The sequence below is a fragment of the Salvelinus alpinus genome, chromosome 28, assembly GCF_045679555.1.
Source record: "Salvelinus alpinus chromosome 28, SLU_Salpinus.1, whole genome shotgun sequence".
Taxonomy (NCBI): Eukaryota; Metazoa; Chordata; class Actinopteri; order Salmoniformes; family Salmonidae; genus Salvelinus; species Salvelinus alpinus.
In genome coordinates this window covers 11,017,452-11,035,488 of record NC_092113.1, presented here as the reverse complement: position 1 = coordinate 11,035,488, position 18,037 = coordinate 11,017,452, and the positions used below count along the sequence as shown (strand labels likewise).

The window sequence follows — 18,037 nt, the reverse complement described above, 5'->3', positions numbered from 1 at the left end:
AGTGACAGACCTATGGTGTCTGACTGTACTATGCTAGTGAACAGAGTGACAGACCTATGGTGTCTGACTGTACTATGCTAGTGAACAGAGTGACAGACCTATGGTGTCTGACTGTACTATGCTAGTGAACAGAGTGACAGATCTATGGTGTCTGACTGTACTATGCTAGTGAACAGAGTGACAGACCTAGGGTGTCTGACTGTACTATGCTAGTGAACAGAGTGACAGACCTAGGGTGTCTGACTGTACTATGCTAGTGAACAGAGTGACAGACCTATTGTGTCTGACTGTACTATGCTAGTGAACAGAGTGACAGACCTAGGGTGTCTGACTGTACTATGCTAGTGAACAGAGTGACAGACCTATGGTGTCTGACTGTACTATGCTAGTGAACAGAGTGACAGACCTAGGGTGTCTGACTGTACTATGCTAGTGAACAGAGTGACAGACCTATGGTGTCTGACTGTACTATGCTAGTGAACAGAGTGACAGATCTATGGTGTCTGACTGCACTATATTAGTGAACAGAGTGACAGACCTATCGTGTCTGACTGTACTATGCTAGTGAACAGAGTGACAGACCTATGGTGTCTGACTGTACTATGCTAGTGAACAGAGTGACAGATTTATGGTGTCTGACTGTACTATGCTAGTGAACAGAGTGACAGACCTATGGTGTCTGACTGTACTATGCTAGTGAACAGAGTGACAGACCTAGGGTGTCTGACTGTACTATGCTAGTGAACAGAGTGACAGACCTATGGTGTCTGACTGTACTATGCTAGTGAACAGAGTGACAGACCTATGGGGTCTGACTGTACTATGCTAGTGAACAGAGTGACAGACCTATGGTGTCTGACTGTACTATGCTAGTGAACAGAGTGACAGATCTATGGTGTCTGACTGCACTATATTAGTGAACAGAGTGACAGACCTATCGTGTCTGACTGTACTATGCTAGTGAACAGAGTGACAGACCTATGGTGTCTGACTGTACTATGCTAGTGAACAGAGTGACAGATTTATGGTGTCTGACTGTACTATGCTAGTGAACAGAGTGACAGACCTAGGGTGTCTGACTGTACTATGCTAGTGAACAGAGTGACAGACCTATGGTGTCTGACTGTACTATGCTAGTGAACAGAGTGACAGACCTAGGGTGTCTGACTGTACTATGCTAGTGAACAGAGTGACAGACCTAGGGTGTCTGACTGTACTATGCTAGTGAACAGTGACAGACCTATGGTGTCTGACTGTACTATGCTAGTGAACAGAGTGACAGACCTAGGGTGTCTGACTGTACTATGATAGTGAACAGAGTGACAGACCTATGGTGTCTGACTGTACTATGCTAGTGAACAGAGTGACAGACCTATGGTGTCTGACTGTACTATGCTAGTGAACAGTGACATACCTATGGTGTCTGACTGTACTATGCTAGTGAACAGAGTGACAGACCTAGGGTGTCTGACTGTACTATGCTAGTGAACAGAGTGACAGACCTATGGTGTCTGACTGTACTATGCTAGTGAACAGAGTGACAGACCTAGGGTGTCTGACTGTATATGGATCTCTATGAGACATCAATTCCATCAGTGATTCATATCATTAACCAAACAGACAGAGTCACGGGTAGGGCAGTGAGTCAGGGTAAGGTGAAGTGGTCCCCTCCTCTCTCTCCCTCTCGTTCACTCTCCCTCCTGTCTTTCATGGATTTTTCATTTGCAGCCCTTCATCACTATTCCTGGCAGGCACTGCCCTCCCACAATTTATTTATTAAAATCTAAAAGTATAATAACTCTGGAGACTCGGGGGTAGCTGGCAAACAGGTAGATCTCTCTGCCTTTGTCAGTATTTGTTGCTCGCCCCTCCAATACTCATTATCTTCTCAGTGCCTGTAAGTCCGCCTATGCCTCTCTACACTCGCTTCACTGCGAAAACACATTCACACATTATACGCCAGTGTTGTGTTTGAGACCAACTAAAGCGAGTCCGATTCATGACCAAGACCGGAGCAAATCGAGTCGAGTCAAGACCGAGACCGGAGGGGGGGGCGAGGCCGAGTCAAGACTGAGCCAGGGGGGGGGCGCGAGGCCGAGTCAAGACCGAGACCGGAGGGGGGTGCGAGGCCGAGCCAAGACTGAGCCAGGGGGGGGGGGGCGCGAGGCCGAGTCAAGACCCAGGCCGGCGGGGGGGGCGAGGCCGAGTCAAGACCGAGGCCGGAGGGGGGCGAGGCCGAGTCAAGCCTGAGACTGGAGGGGGGGGGGGGGGGGCGAGAACGAGTCAAGACCGAGATCGGGTGAGGCCAAGTCAAGACCGAGATCGGAGGGGGGGGGGGGGGGGGAGGCCGGGTCAAGACCGAGATCGGAGGGGGGGGGCGAGGCCGAGTCAAGACTGAGGCCGGGAGGAGGGGCGAGGCCGAGTCAAGACTGAGGCCGGGAGGGGGGGCGAGGCCGAGTCAAGACTGAGGCCGGGAGGGGGGGCGATGCCGAGTCAAGACTGAGGCCGGGAGGGGGGCGAGGCCGAGTCAAGACTGAGACCGGGATGGGGGGCGATGCCGAGTCAAGACTGAGGCCGGGATGGGGGGCGATGCCGAGTCAAGACTGAGGCCGGGATGGGGGCGAGGCCAAGTCAAGACTGAGACCGGGATGGGGGCGAGGCCAAGTCAAGACTGAGACCGGGATGGGGGCGAGGCCAAGTCAAGACTGAGACCGGGATGGGGGCGAGGCCAAGTCAAGACTGAGACCGGGATGGGGGCGAGGCCAAGTCAAGACTGAGACCGGGATGGGGGCGAGGCCAAGTCAAGACTGAGACCGGGATGGGGGCGAGGCCAAGTCAAGACTGAGACCGGGATGGGGGCGAGGCCAAGTCAAGACTGAGACCGGGATGGGGGCGAGGCCAAGTCAAGACTGAGACCGGGATGGGGGCGAGGCCAAGTCAAGACTGAGGCCGGGATGGGGGCGAGGCCAAGTCAAGACTGAGGCCGGGATGGGGGCGAGGCCAAGTCAAGACTGAGGCCGGGATGGGGGCGAGGCCGAGTCAAGACTGAGGCCGGGATGGGGGCGAGGCCAAGTCAAGACTGAGGCCGGGATGGGGGCGAGGCCAAGTCAAGACTGAGACCGGGATGGGGGCGAGGCCAAGTCAAGACTGAGACCGGGATGGGGGCGAGGCCAAGTCAAGACTGAGGCCGGGATGGGGGCGAGGCCGAGTCAAGACTGAGACCGGGATGGGGGCGAGGCCAAGTCAAGACTGAGACCGGGATGGGGGCGAGGCCAAGTCAAGACTGAGGCCGGGATGGGGGCGAGGCCAAGTCAAGACTGAGACCGGGATGGGGGCGAGGCCAAGTCAAGACTGAGACCGGGATGGGGGCGAGGCCAAGTCAAGACTGAGACCGGGATGGGGGCGAGGCCAAGTCAAGACTGAGACCGGGATGGGGGCGAGGCCAAGTCAAGACTGAGGCCGGGATGGGGGCGAGGCCAAGTCAAGACTGAGACCGGGATGGGGGCGAGGCCGAGTCAAGACTGAGACCGGGATGGGGGCGAGGCCAAGTCAAGACTGAGACCGGGATGGGGGCGAGGCCGAGTCAAGACTGAGACCGGGATGGGGGCGAGGCCGAGTCAAGACTGAGACCGGGATGGGGGCGAGGCCGAGTCAAGACTGAGACCGGGATGGGGGCGAGGCCAAGTCAAGACTGAGACCGGGATGGGGGCGAGGCCGAGTCAAGACTGAGACCGGGATGGGGGGCGATGCCGAGTCAAGACTGAGACCGGGATGGGGGCGAGGCCGAGTCAAGACTGAGACCGGGATGGGGGGCGATGCCGAGTCAAGACTGAGACCGGGATGGGGGCGAGGCCAAGTCAAGACTGAGACCGGACAGGGACAAGGGGTCCGAGACCGAGTCGAAACCAAGACCAGAAAAATGCGAGTCCAGTTCAAGACCATGTTGTAACTTTGTCAAATCACCACCATAATAAGAGTTGAACATGTCCAGTATTTCTATGTTCATATTTCAAAACAACATGTGGATTCTTTAGACTTTCAGAATAGTGAAAAACTGCATGTTGAGGTAAAATAGACCCAATCTACAAATTATTACTACCTTAACACAACGCCTTCAGAGAAGGGCTAAGGATTTATAAAATAATTATTATAACATAATAATAAAGATTATTATATTATTATTTTCAATTATGTTTTGATTTAATCTCTTCAGTTTTTTGGAATGGAAAGGGCTAAGTCAGCCATTGGCTAGGCCATCAGAAGCTAGATCAAGGCATCTGCCATTCAACTGTACAAGGGCAATATTTTGGAGTGACAGTGGAATCAACCAATCAAATCAAATCAAAGTTTATTTGTCACGTGCGCCGAATACAACAGTGAAATGCTTACTTACAGGCTCTAACCAATAGTGCAAAAAAGGTATTAGGTGAACAATAGGTAGGTAAAGAAATAAAACAACAGTAAAAAGACAGGCAGTAGCGAGGCTATATACAGTAGCGAGGCTATAGAAGTAGCGAGGCTACATACAGACACCGGTTAGTCAGGCTGATTGAGGTAGTATGTACATGTAGATATGGTTAAAGTGACTATGCATATATGATGAACATTGACTTAATGAGTGGGACCATTTTTACAAAAACATATGGAAACTTCTGCGTTCTTGAAGGACAACAGGTCACTGCGCAATAGCGAGCAGTAGTTTTCCCATGACCTAGCTAGCTAGAGTTTGTTGTCGGATAGTTTGCAGCGGCTGCAGCAGGTGTTATCAAATAGGATGTTGTTGCTAATTTGTTAGCTTCTTCTGTTAACTTTCAACAAGTTTCAAATGATCGTCATCTGGTGAAACTGGAGTTTTCCTATAAATTGTGCAGATTTTCAATCTCAAAATCACACCTTTTTCAAATAGAAAAAAATTAAGGAATGTGATGGTGTAAGTCCACATCAATCTGATTTGGTGGGCCTGTCAGGGCCTGGCTCCCAAGTGGGTGGGCCTCTGTCCACCCAGGCCCATCCATGTCTATGCCCCTGATGCATGATGACAATTGCGCATCACAAATAGCCTACTAACCAACACTTCGGATGAAACTTTTTCAATACCTGGTACCTAGTATTTACTGGTAGATATTAGTAGATATAAGTTGAAAGTCTTACCTACGCTACCGGCTTCCAATGTCATTCTTCTGTGAGCTGCTCCATGCCAAAACCAGTTGAGAGCTGCACACTCTTGCCGCCTGCAGATGATATTCCACTGAAACTAGGCTGTGTGTGCGATGCATGAATGAATATATGAATATATTTTACTGTGCTTTGCAATTGTGTAGGCTACTTAGCATGGTTTCTCTATTGTTCTACATAATTGATAAGTCGTATACCTCCACTACACTACTTTGATACGCATCAGGAGGGATTAAGAAGTGAGTATAAGCCGTGCCCAAGTGCACTCTCCTACATGAGTGCGCTGGTATTACGGTTGCTGTCCTTTCAGAATCACCAACCTGTCACACACTGAAGACCTATAGGTTCACCACTGTACTAACCTGTCACACACTGAAGACCTATAGGTTCACCACTGTACTAACCTGTCACACACTGAAGGCCTATAGGTTCACCACTGTACTAACCTGTCACACACTGAAGACCTATAGGTTCACCACTGTACTAACCTGTCTATAATAGATATAAAGGCTGTTAAGATATTAATGTTTCAAGAAAGGAGTGGATATATTTGGCTGGAGAAGCGTTTTTACACGCTGACTGAATAGAAGCTGATGATTATGAGTTTTTTTACTCCGCTGGCCTCGGTAAGAAATGACGAGTCCTCACTATCCGAGACCAAGTCAAGACCAAGTACAAACGTCCGGTCTCGAGTACTACAACACTGTTATACGCACATACAGACATGCACAGGCGCACACACCCAGGGACGCAAACCCACAGACATCAAAGTATCCTGAGAAAAGTCCAATCCTTCGAGTCACCCTGCTCGGGTACATGACTTCCCATGACTCTCTGAACACAAAGGGGAGCTTGTATGGCCAGTAGATTGGGATAAAGAAAGGCACAAGACCTCACTGCTCTCTCAGTCTTCTGGGTGGGACTGTCTGGGTCTAGGACTATTCTCTCACACTTCTTTCGGTTTGTCAAATGCCCCCTACGCCTCCTCTTTGGGACATAGATAAAACCTACATAGCTACGATGACATAGAACAGGGCTTCTAATCTGTGCAGAATAAGGAAGAAAACTGGTGATTGGTGGTCTACTCTGGTATTGTTAACTATTTGTTTTCTATTAACACTGAATTAGAAATGGGGCAAGCATTCCTGAGAGTCACTGATTAACTGTTGCTAAGGACTGACCTCACAGACAAAATAATCCAGACCATCTCAAAATAAACAAATCTGGCACTAGATGCGACAAGACTGGCATTGTCCTTTAAAATTGGGACTCACTCAACAGAGATCCAACGTAACTTCATTTAGTAAGGATGAGCCCTGCATGTGAAAATCACAAATGCTCGCTCCTTGTAAAGACCAATTTAACAAACAAAGAGATGTTCAACCCCTCAATTTCATATCAGTTATTCATTACCGTAGCAGATCTAGTGGGAGGGGGGGGGCTTGCTGAAGGAATGCTAAGGGGGGTGAAGGTAGGGAGAATGGGATGTAGAGGCCTTAAACAGTCATCCCACATCCCACCCACCCAGAGGAGCATTCCACAGGACTGTCTGCAGGCCCGTCATTAAGTCAGACCACCTGCCGGAAAATCAGGATCCCCATCGCACTCCAGGCTTAGCAAACCAACCCCATACTGCTCAGCCCTTAACGCTATACACATATCAGACAAGCTTTACGCGACTGTACACTGACCATAGACAACTAGGGATCCACCGACAATTCCTGGCCGACACCTATAGCAGATATTTAACTGAGCAAAGCACTTATATTAGTACGGGTGGACAGAAAGTCACACTGACCAGAAACAGCATCACAGCTTCACCCGTGTGGCCATTGACTGGCATGTCACCTCCTTGAGAGAGCGAGAAGAGGATGGAACAAAAAAAGAAAGAAAAGAGAAGAAGAAACAGCCCTTTGTTGTTCTCCTCTGACAGAGCCTTGAAGGAATGACGTTACTGGCATCAAGTGAAGTTGAAACAAAAGCAGCTGATAAACAGACTGGGACAGATAGCATCTCCCTGTACGCTCAACACCTCTCCATCAAGTGGGCTTCCTCTCCCTCCCCTCGCCTCCATCCACGTCCTTTCCCCTCACGGTTTCTCTCTCTCTCCCCTCTGTCAGTAACACAGCAGAGAAAAAATTTTAAAAAAGACAACAAACAGTAACAATTCATATTTTCTCAATTCTCAGAAAATGAAGCCCTCAGGCATCCGGTTAAATCTTGTATCCCGCCATACAATTTCAGACAGCAGTCTCATTGTGTTTTTCCAAAGCCATGCAAATGGCTCTGCTTGATTTTGACACATTATCTGACAACTCGGTGCGTGGCGAACAATTGAATATGCTAACATTTCACTGAATAGTTGTCGCTCGAGGTGCAAACATTGGGAGAGGAAGATGTAGGCTTCGCTTATCAGCTTCTGCAAGGTAAACGTCAACAGTGTGAAGGGGATGTGTGTCCCAGTCAGAAGTGGTGCATTTGCCCCTTTTCAGTTCTTCATTTAGTCTCTGAATTGCCTTTGAGAGCCGTGTGAACAGAGATAACACGTTGGGAGCGAGTCAGCTCGCTTTGAACGGCGACAAATATGGAGCTGTGTTTTTAGAGTGCCGGGTCAAAGACAGCACAGTATGAAGATAGGCAGAAACTGCTTCTCCAATAGAAATCCCTGATCATGCTTGTAGGCGATGTCATGGCGACGTTGGCTAGCTAAGCTCATGCGCAGAAACACGTCATCAGGTCTAACGGTCGTTTGATGTGCAGGCCATCAAATCAAAGTTACAACTTCGATATGAAGTTGTTTTTGATGAAAATGAAAACATGTCAGTTTGTCACTTTCACAAGGTTGGAGTAATAACATGTCAACTACTTAAGACATTGGCTCAAATCTAGGTTGTGTCTTTATAAGTCGAGAAGATAAACAACTAAGGAAGAATGTTTCACTTCTCTCATTGGCTTCTCAAACCCCAAACCCCGGCCTGGTCTGCTTGGTCTGCTTCGCAAGCGTTCCCGGAAGTCTCGCGATGTTGCGCCTCTGGGTTTAGAAACTCCGTGTCCGGGTGTTTAGTGAGGTCTTGTAAAGATTCCTTTTGGGGGGAAGGCTGCTCTTAGTGAGACTAAAGCATTGCCCAAGTGATCCCGTGCGAGGTTTTGAAGTGGCCTGTACCGCCGCACTAAAGCTCTGGGGAGTGATAGGACGAAACATGATGCCTCTAGGCATCTATCTATGCCATGGAGCATTGGTCGCACTTCCTGACCGTGAGATGCCAAGAAAAACACACATCACCAGCATTCCAAGTCCACACCTGAACAAAGAATTTCCTCACGGTCTCTCTCTCCTTCTCCCTCTCGCTCTTCCCCTTTCATCCTCACTCATCCTTCCTCCTCCCTCCCATGCATCTTACACAAAGACTCTTTTTCCTCCACTTTTTGACAATGTTCCTCCCCACCTAGCTCCGCCAGGCATTCCTGGGTCTCTCCTAGCTGTGGAAATGTCAAGAATGGGGAGAAAGGAGTGGAGCGCAGCGACAGGTAGAGTCTTGTCCGGAGGTACTAACATCCTCAGTCTCTTGGATGGTGGTTGGCTGCACACAGAGGATGTGATCCGACTTGACTGTCTTAATTAAAACGTTGCACTGGATTGAAGCCTCAGAGCTCACTCTTCATCAGATGGAGGAATGCCAAATAATCCCTTGGGTGAAATATGGCCCGCAAAAAAATATATATATACAGATTTGTGTCTAACCTCAAGAAAGACCTTGTCCTATAAAGACTTAGTGAAATAATTGTACAGCAATGAAACAAATACACTGCAAATTCACTTGAATACAGTTTGAAAAGTTTCATAAGGTTTCATTGAAACGAAACAGGACCAAGTGCATTTCCTAATGCATATCCCTTGGCCCTCTAAGCCAGTTATGTGAAATATGTTGCTCCGCTAAATTGGCCATGCTAAGAACCTCTTCAAACCCAAGGCATCTAGCAACTAGACAGTAGTTGCTAGAACCAAGAAACTCCTCTCTTCGCAACAAGAAAGGCGAATTTGAAAAAATAAGAAAAGAGGGAAGAAAAAATGTTAGCAGTACAGTGTGTCGTGCCTGGAAAGATAAAATGTTATTTGTGCCAAATTCTACCAAACACTGCAAACAACCTGCGACCATTGGAATCACCTGCCATCATGAATGATTTGGCCGTTTTTGAGGCCTGTATATGGAGGCCATGGATTCTAACTTTTGACCAGCTGCCAACATCGTCAAGCGCCAGCAGAAGCCGAACAGCAACAAGCCCTGTTTGCTGGCAAAGAGGGCAGAGATGGGCATAGTCACGGCAGATGTTAGGACTTATAAGTCACGGGTATGGGTCTTCTTATAGTGCCTGACAAATGGTTTCTTTACAAAAAAGTGCCAAAAGGAGCGACAGCTCTCAATATCTCTCATTGCACTGGGGAAGTTTTCAGTATCTAGAGCTGCAGCTGGCTAAAATGGATTACTTGTCTCCTTTTCTTCCCAAACTCAGGAAGCTCCTCCAATAACTATTTTTATGATTGCATGTTCTCAAGCACAGACAAGTCTGATCACAGACAAGTCCTGACTCTGCCTCTGTTTAGGTGAAATTAGAAAACGCCAGGCTGTCTCTTTATGGTGCCAAGGCTTTGCCATTAACAGAGGTGTGAACATAACTGTCAATTGCTAAAAGAGTGTGAGAAACGCAGTCCCCAGTAAATACCTCAAAGCTCTGGGTTATGTGTAAAACGACTTTAGGAGCTCCCTTCTGACTTCATAAAACGTCCCCCTGACAACGGTGAAAGGTTACTGGTCAAGCCTCAGGGAGGTCAGTTACTGTCCCTGAAGGTGTATATCAAAGGATATGGGACACCCCCACCTCCTAGAGAGAGACGATTAACCTGAGAAGGGCCGCAGCAGCTTCACCATGACAACTAACCTGCTTAGAGGACTCAGGTGTCCCCATTTGTCTGAGTGCTGGGAAACAGTCATGGGTGTAACCCTACAGCTATGATATTTCAGATACCATTTACTTGTGATGCAGGGAGTGTGATGCCTATCTTTACAAAGTGACTGCCCCGTACTACTCTATCAGACTAACCTTAAAATAATCTGGTCTCAGACGATCGTGCAGGTGAAGAAGAAATGAACATTCAATTTTAAGGCAATCGCTCTGGTGGACATTCCTGCAGTCAGCATGCCAATTGCACACACCCCAGAATTTGAGACATCTGTGGCATTGTGTTGTGTGATAAAACTTCCCATTTTAGATTGGCCTTTTATTGTCCCCAGCACAAGGTGCACCTGTGTAATGATCATGCTGTTTAATCAGCTTCTTGATATGCCACACCTATCGGTTGGATGGATTATCTTGGCAAAGGAGAAATGCTCACTAACAGCGATGTAAACAAATTTGTGCACATTTGAGAGAAATAAGCTTTTTGTGTGTATGGAACATATCTGGGATCTTTTATTTCAGCATATGAAACATGGAGCGAACACTTTACATGTTGCGTTTATATTTTTGTTCAGTAAATATTGAAAGTCAGCATTTTCATCAGATGACAACAGAAGTGCAACGCTATTTGGCTGACAGCCACACGAGTAAAAGTAAAGGTATTTTTTGCAAAAACTATACATGGCCATCATATTTCTAATGTTTTTCATAGAAAGAATGTAGCCAGCAACATTTCCTAATATTTTGCTTAAAGTTAAAATTGCATTTTACCAGAGAAAAGCAGGCAGGCTACACCGCGGAAAGTACTGGAAAAAAGTAGCTACACATCAGTCAGAGCATTGTCTGCTGGTTGAATGCCCGTTCATGAATTCTCATCCAAGTGGAGAAGTGCAACTGAAGCACAAAATGTGTCTGATGCAGAGCGGAAATTACAATTACAATAAGAAGCATTTCAGATTTTCGTTTAAAAAAAGCAGCAAGATATTTCTTATGCCTTTGAACTTTTTTCCTGCGTGAAAAATTAAGAATTATGTGTTAACGCGACAACTAAGCTTAACTTGCTAGTTATCTAAGTAAGTGGCTGAATGAATAAGCTGACGGGGCATCATATTGAGTTAGCTTTCTGCCGTGTTTGAGAAGTCAAAGCCCTTTGGATGAGTTATCTGTACATCTGCCACTGCTATCTTTTGAATGCCTTGCGTGTTTTCTCCTCTCCGTTCTTGGCCAGTCTGCTACACTCCCATCTTCTCTGAGTAGTCAAGCCCATTGCCCTAATGACTCCAGACTCCTCACAGACATAGCATGTACACATGCTGCTCCAGTGCCAGCACTGTTTTTCCTTCAGATAAGCATGTGTCAAAACTTTGTTCATTTCCACAATGTCTCTCGTTCACATTCACTTTTAAATGTCCAAACTCACCAAAAATGGCATTCGGTAGCTCCTATATGTATAACTTTATGAGCTAGATTGCCATTCTTTGCGCTCATTAGCATATTTAGCTAGCAACCTCCATGGAAATTCGCTATTACTTGTGCTAATTTTGTTAGACCCCCAATGGCCTTTTTTTGTAGTTTATTTGGCGCCCCCTTGTATACTAAGCTGGTAATACCGTAAATCCTGGGACGTATGAAGAACGGTATGACAATATGAAAATCTGGATTGCGCCCAACCTTAGTATAAAACAAACAAACCCCCCCCCCAAAAAAAATCCTCATTTATTATCCTTTCCACAGTGTATATTTTTGGGGTGTGAAAAAGTCACTTTTCCTTTATCAGAATAATGATTCTCCTCTATAGCTAGATTTCCATCCAATATTCTATATTCTAAAATCTGCATAAAAACAATATGTACATTTTCCCACCAGAGATGTTTTCAACTCTATTAATGGTTTTCTCACAAAAATGTTTTGCATTATATAGCGAGTGTGCACACTCTGGTATTGGCATGTGCACCCTAGCCAACAGCGTTATCTGCACGCTGTTGGCTAGAGCGCACATATAGTCTATATGATGAGATTATTATTATGGAAAAAAGAGCAAGATTATTTTTACTTGTCAAATGGCAGCCAAGCATCGATCATCATGTCACCAGAATAAGACCCTTAATATGTGTTGGAAAGGAGCATCAAGCTCATCACCGTGCACTTTCACCACCCTGTGAAGTTCATCATTTATTTAATCTGTAACCTAATAAACTGCATGCTTTCCCGATGAGTCATAGTAGGAGGACCACACATGTCATCGCGTGACTCCAAGTTACCTTCAATATGATGGTAATTATATCAATATTCGCACATGAAAGCTTTTCCACTGGCATTTTCCTCATAATTAATTTTACCGACAGAAAAAGATCCCACCTTGTCTAACATATTTTGTTTTATCGATACTTGGAAAGTTTACCGAAAATTTTCCATCAGGCCTTTCATGACATTTTTTATCCGGCATGCACTTTACTCGCATAAAAAGGTTGGAATGAAACCTGGTTTATGACCATGTACTGTATTTTCAATGGATTTAATGACAGTTCTTACGAGCAGCACTTTGTGTTGATTTCTAAGGTGCTTTTGGCACCCGCACTGCCTCACAGGCAAAATTGATGGCACAAAAGTATGTGTGCACCTGAAGCTCTTGCATGCATATAAGGCTTACTGGCGGTAAGAACGGACGATTGCCATCATTTTTCGAGTTTCAACACTCAGTTATTACAATTTAAAAAACAAACATTGAAATACCCTTAGGTAAGGTAAAGCAAAAACCCAAACCGGTCAGAGAGGGGGGTGACTATTCCATACAGTCCTGTTGAGACTGAAAAACAGACAGAGAGAGAGAGAGAGGAGACAACACAATGGCAGCTTACCGTCCACACAGTGCTCCACCTCCTCCAGGTTGCGCAGGGTAATCCTCATCAGGCTGGAGTTGAGCATCAGCTCGTTCTTATGTGCCGGCCACATGTACTCCGGGGCCAGGTTGACAAAGAAAATGCGCGTGTCGCCAGTGGCAACCTGGTTGTCGCATATCACAGGGTCCCCGAAGCCGCCGATCATCACCTTGTTGCCGCCGTCCAGAAGAACCTCGCCGTTGACCATGGTCTTGCCTTTCAGGTACCGCCATACCCTCACCTTTATCAAGGCCATGGAAAAAGACTCATTTACTGAGGCTCCTCACATGCAGGCTGTAACTTCAAGTTAAAGGTAGACTGAGCAAGGTGACATCATCATAAATAGGATATGATGTATGCAAGCGGAAAGTTGCCATGTTGTTTATGATGATGCAATTTTGCAGTCTACCTTTAAGCAAATATATTTAATATCAAAAGTATTTTACAACAATTGTAGTTTAACAAACAGATTTAAGTCAGGACTCCAGGTATTTCATGTTTATATGCATCCAAGCACTTATTCTGCCAAGCACTTATTTTAATAAAACTTTAAAGGGACAAATTGTATACATCAGTGTACCATGGTTGAATAACTACATACGTTCCTGGACTGTATCTGCTAAACCATAACCGTATTCGCAACAGAAGACATTTCATATTCATGGGACAGGTTTCCATTTGGGCCGGTCTCATTTGGTGGTAAGTGGTACCGACCCGAAAACGTGACACCACTAATCTACTCCCTCTACATCCCAAGTCATGAGACGACGGAACCTAGACCAACCAGCAGGTTTCTGAGCTCGGCGAGAACTGACTGCCACTGGTTTACGTCTTTTGACCGAGATTAGATTGGTGTAGCTCAGTTTTAATAGAAGGTTTAACAATGAATGACCAAAGGAATTTCATCAATGACTTTGTGGAGGAGTGTTGTTAATGGCTGGATGGGGTTCTGTGAGAACTACGGTCACGGATTTCACAAATGTATGAATGTACTACTGTATATCCCTCAACATTAGGCTACATTGGGATACCTGTGTTTGTTTGCAGCCCTTTTAATCTTAATGCAGCACAACAAACCTTTCCAGAACCCATTTAAATGGAATATTTCTTCATCTGCCAACACTATACATTACTAAATGGAATGCAACCGGAGGATTGATGGTATCAGAATCCCAGGTGCAACCTACTGTCCGTGTACCCTTGAGCAAGGCACGTAATCCCTCATTTGCTAAAGGGGCACTGCTCTGTATCTGACCCTGTGCTGCTTTCAGCCTCTTGTGTGTGGTGTCCGGGAAGTTAGGAATAACATAAGACGGCAAAAGATGAATGTCCATTTGACAATGGACAATAAAGTTGTATTATTTTCTTCATCCTACCGATGTATTGGTTTGTCATGTTCTCAAAAACAAAAGGTAGCTTATTGCTCACAGAGAGATGCATACCGTTTTCATCATCAAACAAATGGACCACTGACTATAGGGCTCCCGAGTGGCGCAGCGGTCTAAGGCATTGCATCTCAGTGCTAGAGGCGTCACTACAGACCCTGGTTCGATGCCGGGCTATATCACAACACACCGTGATCGGGAGTCCCATGGGGCGGCGCACAGCGTCGTCCGGGTTTTGGGAGGGTTTAGCCGGGGTAGGCCGTCATTGTATATAACAACTTGTTCTAAACTGACTTGCCTGGTTAAATAAATATACAAATGGATGCCGTTTGCAGTTCGTCTACCTGCACTGTAGTAACAAGGTTGGTCACGGGCCAGTGCTACTGGTTTGCATGGCAGGTGGTTCACAGCATGTTTGTGATGATTACGTGGCTGAGTAGTAGGCCTAGTAGCTATATAATTGATGGTTAAAAAGTTTAAAGGAACACATAGGATACGGATCTTTAGTGCTGTGCTCTATGACAAGGCAATTGTCAAATACAACTTCATGCCTGTAAATAAATAAAAAAACAAGCTTCTGAAGACCAACAAATGTAACGCCTTATATATAGCTCAAATATGTACATCACGATAGTTTTTTAAAATATATATTGTGCACGTGAGCTTCCCTTAGGAAAACAGATATAGTATTTTATGTATCAAAGGGGGGTTATTGGCCTATAAATATGTAATAAATAGTTAACACTTGTTGAAAAGGTTGAGATTGCTATTACTTTTTTGTTCAACTACTGTATGAGAAGGCCTACCAAGACCGATGCACTGATTCAAATGGCTATGATTTGACAGGTGTCACTTTGGAGTTAGGCTTACATGTATCCTACTTTCTGAAACAGAAACATTGAATACTTTGTAACGTTTTCGACAAGACTATCGTTACTTTGTAGCCAACCTCACTCAACATAAATCTCTCCACTCAAGTCAGGACAGTCAGGCTTACCTTGCACGAGTATGTATTGTGCACTGGGTCCATGTTCATGATTTCTTCAACGGTACCAGTCAAAACTACGTTCGCCTCCTCTTCCCTTTTCTCCAAGTCTTTCTCCGGACAACTTCCGTGACACCGTTGACAGAAAACGGCGAATATCATCAATGCCCACCCGTACAAGTGAGTTGGTCTCCGTTGTGAAACCATGGTCACGAAAACGGGTAACATACTAAATAAATTCTCTGCGACACAAAGTAGCCTACAAATTGTTTTCGCAACAATACTCGCTATGTAGGCGAATAAGCCTTCTCCTAACTTCCCTACCGACCACAAAGCTCTCTCAATTTCAGACAAATCTCATGCGTCTGCTGCGTGCGCGACCTGAGCTGCCTCGCTGCAAGCCGGCTGAGAGAGAAGAAAAGGGTTGGATTCTCTCTCAAGGAATGCGCTACATTTCACCCCCCCCCCCTCACACTCGATTCTTTTTGAATGACGCTTCGGATTTGCATGCAATCTGAATTGCTGATACGACTGGTGAAGGGACCTGCAGTTTCAGGAAGGCTGCCGAAAGTGGTGTAAAACGCCACCCTTCGGAGAAATGGTGCGTCCACTGAACAAGCGGAAAACCAAAGGGGAATTGCTTTGAGGCAAGTGATGGCCAAGTAGCCTACACTAAACATTGAAAGTAGTCTCGGCCTATATTGTGTGTAGCCTAAACTATGAAATAATCAAATAACAAAACAAAAACATTGGGTATGTAAGGCCTATCCCTAATAAACAAACCAACAGAAACAGTCCAGAACTGGCAATACAGTAAGCCTAAGCGATACAATTATGGATCTTATTAAATATTTGCCATGATCAACATTTGTAAATGCTACCATGTGTGCGTTTTTTTACAGCTCCCAGTTAGGAATAGACACTGCGTAAATTTCCACTCTTCAAAAGCTGTAATTTTAAATAGACTATCCGTCAATCTATTCCTGGAAAATGACAGGCTTGCGATGTGCTCTCGAACAGAGGATATTTGTAGAGATTTGTTCCATGTTTTCCCTCGAATTTCTTGTGCCCTTCCCTGATTTTTCTATCAATCTAAAAAGTAGCCTCTTCACAATTAAAATGTCAACATCACACTCTAAAAATTAGGGGTTCAACAAGGGTTCTTCTAAGGTCCTCAAAGTTCTTTGAATAACCTTAGGGTTCTAGGAACTGAAACTGTCCCCCAAAAGGTTATTCCAAGAACCCCATAGGATGTGGGGTTCATTGAGGAAACTTCCTTAGTTGGTGGGGTTCTTGCAGGAACCTAACTGCCCAAATGAAACATTTGGATTTGATTTTGAAAGGACAGCAGGTGCAGGTACTTAACTGAAAAATGTAAAGAGCTCCTCAATTTAAGGGAAGGTTTGTCCCTCGTATGAACTAACTTGATATTGTTTTACGATGATACCATTTATCTTTTCATATTTGTGCAAATCTTTCTAAAACAGAAAATGGACACAATTCAATGGATATCAATCAACAAATATGTAAGAATATGTAGGCTATAAGAATATGTAATAAGAATACCAATTGACATACCTTTTTATGCCTCCTTGTCTGTATACCTGCAGACACAGACACACAAGAGACCAGTTCAGTCATCTGCACACAATACAGCTAGCCTCCAACATATTCTTATAGCCTACACTCTAAAAACAAAAGATTCCTGGAGTATCCTTTAGGGGTTCTTCAAATTGAAACTGTGGGAGAACCCCTATAAGTTCTTCGAATCCCCACCAACTAAGGAGGTTCCTCGAAGAACACCACCTCTTATTGGGTTCTTGGAATAACTTTGTGGGGGCCATTTTCAGTGCCAAGAACCGTAAGGTTCTTCGAAGGACTTTCAGGATATTAGAAGATTTTTTAGACTGTACATATTCTTACCTCTGTTGATTTGATATCCATTGAATTTGTGTCCATTTTCTGTTTTATAAACACCTGCACAGAAATATGAAAAGATAGATGGTATCATCATAAAACAATATCAATTTAGATCGTACAAGGGACAAACCTTGCCATAAATTGAGGAGATCTTTACATTTTTCAGTGAAGTGCGTGCACCTGCTGTCCTTTGAAATTCAAATCCAAATGTTTCAGTTTTATTTATTTATTTAATTTAACCTTTATTTAACTAGGCAAGTCAGTTAAGAACAAATTCTTATTTACAATGACTGCCTACACTGGCCAAACCCGGACGACGCTGGGCCAATTGTGCGCCGCCCTATGGGACTCCCAATCACTTCCGGTTGTGATACAGCCTGGATTCAAACCAGCGTGTCTGTAGTGACGCCTCTAGCACTGAGATGCAGTGCCTTAGACCGCTGCACCACTCGGGAGCCCAAGAGTGTGTTGGGCAGTTAGGTTCCTGCAAGAACCCCCACCAGCTGAGGAGGTTCCTCAATGAACCCCACATCCTATGGGGTTCTTGGAAGAACGTTTTGGGGGACAGTTTCAGTGCCAAGAACCGTAAGGTGCTTCGATAACTTTGAGGATTGTCACGTTCCTGACCTGTTTTCCTTTGTTTTGTATTTGTTTTAGTTGGTCAGGGCGTGAGTTGGGTGGGTTGGTCTAGGTTTGATTTTCTATGTTGGGATTTTGTGTTCGGCCTGGTATGATTC

At 45.4% G+C, this 18,037-nt stretch overlaps 1 protein-coding gene across 5 annotated transcripts in view; it reads right to left on the bottom strand.

Moving 5' to 3' along the window:
- Positions 1–15,809, bottom strand: part of agrn (agrin) — a 280,235-nt gene extending 264,426 nt beyond the window's left edge. For 3 of the 5 annotated variants that reach the window (XM_071371601.1, XM_071371603.1, XM_071371604.1), the window contains exons 1-2: positions 15,393–15,808; positions 12,990–13,251 (exon numbers count right to left, since the gene is read on the bottom strand). In XM_071371601.1, the coding sequence (XP_071227702.1) occupies positions 12,990–13,251; positions 15,393–15,608 (478 nt within the window). In that variant the 5' untranslated portion in view covers positions 15,609–15,808. Of the gene's footprint in view, positions 1–12,989; positions 13,252–15,392 lie in introns of all 5 variants that reach the window. The other 2 variants (XM_071371598.1, XM_071371600.1) reach the window with 1 other exon arrangement.
- Between the last annotated feature and the right edge of the window lie 2,228 nt (positions 15,810–18,037).